Here is a 2,943-nt window from a genome sequence, read left to right as displayed (position 1 = left end):
CCTTGCTGTCGCCTGCTCACTCCCTGGGGCATCTGGCTTCCCATCTGGGCACTGGGACTCCAAACGAGCCCCCCTCCTGGAGGAGGTACCCAACTGACCAGCCTCCCTCACCCCAAGGGGTCTGAGGCCGGCCTCAGTGAATGAGGGGACCGCCGGTGTCTGTTCCACTGGAGGGGGACCAGGACCCTACCCTGCACCTTGCTACACGAAGCTGCCCTGAGGGGACGGCCAGAGCCCAGGGTGCAGTCAGTGCTGGAGCCCCGCCCGGCACACTGAGGACCTTCACCTGCCCCTGCGTCCCCAGCCCCCACGTGGTGCTGCTGAGGCAGGCGCCCTCGAGTGAATGCCCTGTGAGGGTCAAGGGGCCGTATTTCAGGGACCCGAGAGGAGAGGAGCCACACTTTAACCCACCCAGGTGCTCCCATGGACCCCACTCCATGAGGCAGCAGACCATGCAGGCATCAACTTTAATATGGGGCTGACCTGTTGGGGGGCTGGGAGGATCCCCTTTCTGTTCTTGTTGGGAGAGAGATATCATCGGGATTGTCTAATACCAAGATAAACTGTCAGCTAGAGAGCCGCGATCACCCCCCACAGCGTCCGCCCGGTCGGAGAGCCCTGGGTGCCCAGCAGCTTCCCAGGCAACGGGGGCTGCACCAACCCGAGCAGGCCCGTCAGCACCTCCGGGAAGCCCTGGGAGACCGCCGGCTCTCCAGGAACGTCCCTTTGCAGTGGGGCCGAGCTCCCGCTGGTGACGAGGGCTGGTCGGGGCTCCGCAGCCACCAAGCCAGCAGGGGTGGTCCCCCTCCTCACCGGCCCAACACCCCCAAACACCGACACAGAGGAGGGCTGGTTTCCAGCCCTGAAGTGACAAGGAGACTGGGCAGGTCAGGAAGCCAGGCCATGGCAGGGACTCCCTTACGGAAGCCGCCAGCCGACGGCAGCAGCAAGAAGTGAGCAAAGGGCGGGCAAGGAAGCTGGGTTCGACACGCCCTCGAAAGAAGAGAGCAAGCTGCGGAGAAGGCGGCCGTGGAGCCTCGCGGGGCCGGGGACAGGAGTGTGGCCAGCACCAGGAGCACTGGGTCTGCCTGTGGCCGCGTGGGAGCCACAGCGTCAGAGGCCGTGTGTGGCCGGAGGGTCTGAATGTTGCCATTTAATCCAGAAATGAGAGCAAGACAGCAGCGCCAGGGAAGCGCCCCTCCGCAGTCACCCTGGGATGGAGCCCTGTGTGCGCCACGCTGCTCTGTCAGCACCTGACCGGCCTGGCCTGGCGCCGGCCTCCTGGGAGCCGGGCCAGGGCTGGCCACGCACCCAAACTCTGTGGGCCCCAGTCTCTGGGGAGTCCCCGCCAGTCCTGGAAGAGGAGGCCAAGTTATGAGGCTGCCACCAGTTCCACCTGCTTGGGCCTGGCCTCGCGGGGGACTTGCTCTGTGGAGGAAAGAAAGAGGTGTCTGTCGAGTAGAGAAGACCCCAAAGGCAGAAGGAAGGAGGGTGGCAAGGAGCCTGGTCCCACACGGCGCGCTCCGGGCGGGGCCTGGCGTGAAGGAGGAACGGGGAAAGGGGCAGAAAGAAACACGAAGGGACCACCAGCCACACGGGGCCCCAGCAGCGAGTGACACCACAGGGCCCTGCTATTCAGAGGACAGCTCGTCCTGGCCGGACTTGGCCTTTCCCCAGCTCTGCCTCTCTGAAGGGGGTCAGGCTCCACCAGGTCACCCCCACCCCAGAGACCCAGGCCCGACCCCAGAGTGAGGCCCGTGCTCCTGAGCTGGCTCTAGCAGGCCGCCTACCCAGCTGGGGAGGTGCGAACCAACCTCCACCAAGCAGGAAGCGAAGGATCTCGCGGCCCGGGCATTGCGCTTTGTTCTAGAACCCACTGTTCTCCAAAGGACAGGACAAGAAGCATACCTGGTTTCCTTTCGGGAAGCGGCTCTGAAGGGACCTCTGGGAGCTCTATCTGCTCCTACAAGAAACAGGGCGGAGGCTGTAGGACACCATCGGAAGGAGAAGCCTCCCCGCCAAAGCTCCAGAGCGCCACGTCTGCAGCGTCGGCACCTCCGAGACTTGCATCACCCCAGGGGGCTTCCCTGGAGACCCCGGTTCACACCCTGGCCGTGCAGGCGCGCGCGGGCTCAGGAACACGCACGCACACGGGTCCCAGAGCTGCAGAGGCGCCCCGGCTGTGCTCGCTCTGGGGCAGGACTGTGGTGGAGCTGCCGGTCCCGGGGGGGCACTGGGCTGCCTCGGGGGCAACGCGTGGCAGTTCACCTCCCAGCCGGCTCCCCTGGCAGCTCAGGGGGCACTTGGGTCCTCGGGAGGAAGGACATCAGGAGGCAGGTGCCCACGGGACACTGAAGGGCAGAGAGCAGCAACCCTAACTAGCTGCTGCTCCTGCAGGTTTGGGGAGCGGCAGGTGGGGGCCACAGTGAGCCCGTGGAGCCCTGAGGCGGTGGCCCAGAGACAGGGATCGCTGTCAGGGAGCGGACACAGGCCTCGGGGCCTGCGCGCGACAGTGAGTGACCTGGCCACAACAGGAAAGACCACTCGTGTGATCACGAAACCACACTCTGTCCCCCTGAAGGGTCTGAGTGAGGAGTCAGAGCATTTCTGCGCTGTCCAGGCACGCCTGGCTACAGGCTGCCCCAGGCGCCTGCAACGTTCTCGGGTGGACAACCCAGGACACCGTTCTCTCCAGGCCAGTCTCCCCTGCTGTCAGCCAGGTACACAAGGAGATGGGGCCTCAGTGCAGGACAAATTCTAGTCGCTTTAGGAACACCAGCTGCAAAACCAGGATTGTGTGCTCATGTGACACCTGATGCAGGTGTTCACCCAAGGCCAAGGACCATGACGGGCAGAAGCCTCCTGGGGGTCCGATCACCTGAGTGAGTGTGCTCAGTCCTGGGGGGTCCGATCACCTGAGTGAGTGTGCTCAGTCCTGGGGGG

General features: G+C 64.9%; 1 protein-coding gene across 2 annotated transcripts in view; it reads right to left on the bottom strand.

Annotated features, from left to right (window-relative positions):
• Positions 1-460: 460 nt before the first annotated feature.
• CHMP6 (charged multivesicular body protein 6) overlaps positions 461-2,943 on the bottom strand; it is a 7,530-nt gene continuing 5,047 nt past the window's right edge. For both annotated transcript variants that reach the window (XM_021680801.2, XM_021680802.2), the window contains exons 7-8: positions 1,909-1,963; positions 461-1,428 (exon numbers count right to left, since the gene is read on the bottom strand). In XM_021680801.2, the coding sequence (XP_021536476.1) occupies positions 1,373-1,428; positions 1,909-1,963 (111 nt within the window). In that variant the 3' untranslated portion in view covers positions 461-1,372. The remainder of the gene's footprint in view (positions 1,429-1,908; positions 1,964-2,943) is intronic.

The sequence above is a fragment of the Neomonachus schauinslandi genome, chromosome 15, assembly GCF_002201575.2.
Source record: "Neomonachus schauinslandi chromosome 15, ASM220157v2, whole genome shotgun sequence".
NCBI classification, from domain to species: domain Eukaryota; kingdom Metazoa; phylum Chordata; class Mammalia; order Carnivora; family Phocidae; genus Neomonachus; species Neomonachus schauinslandi.
This window is presented reverse-complemented; position numbering and strand designations above follow the sequence as displayed.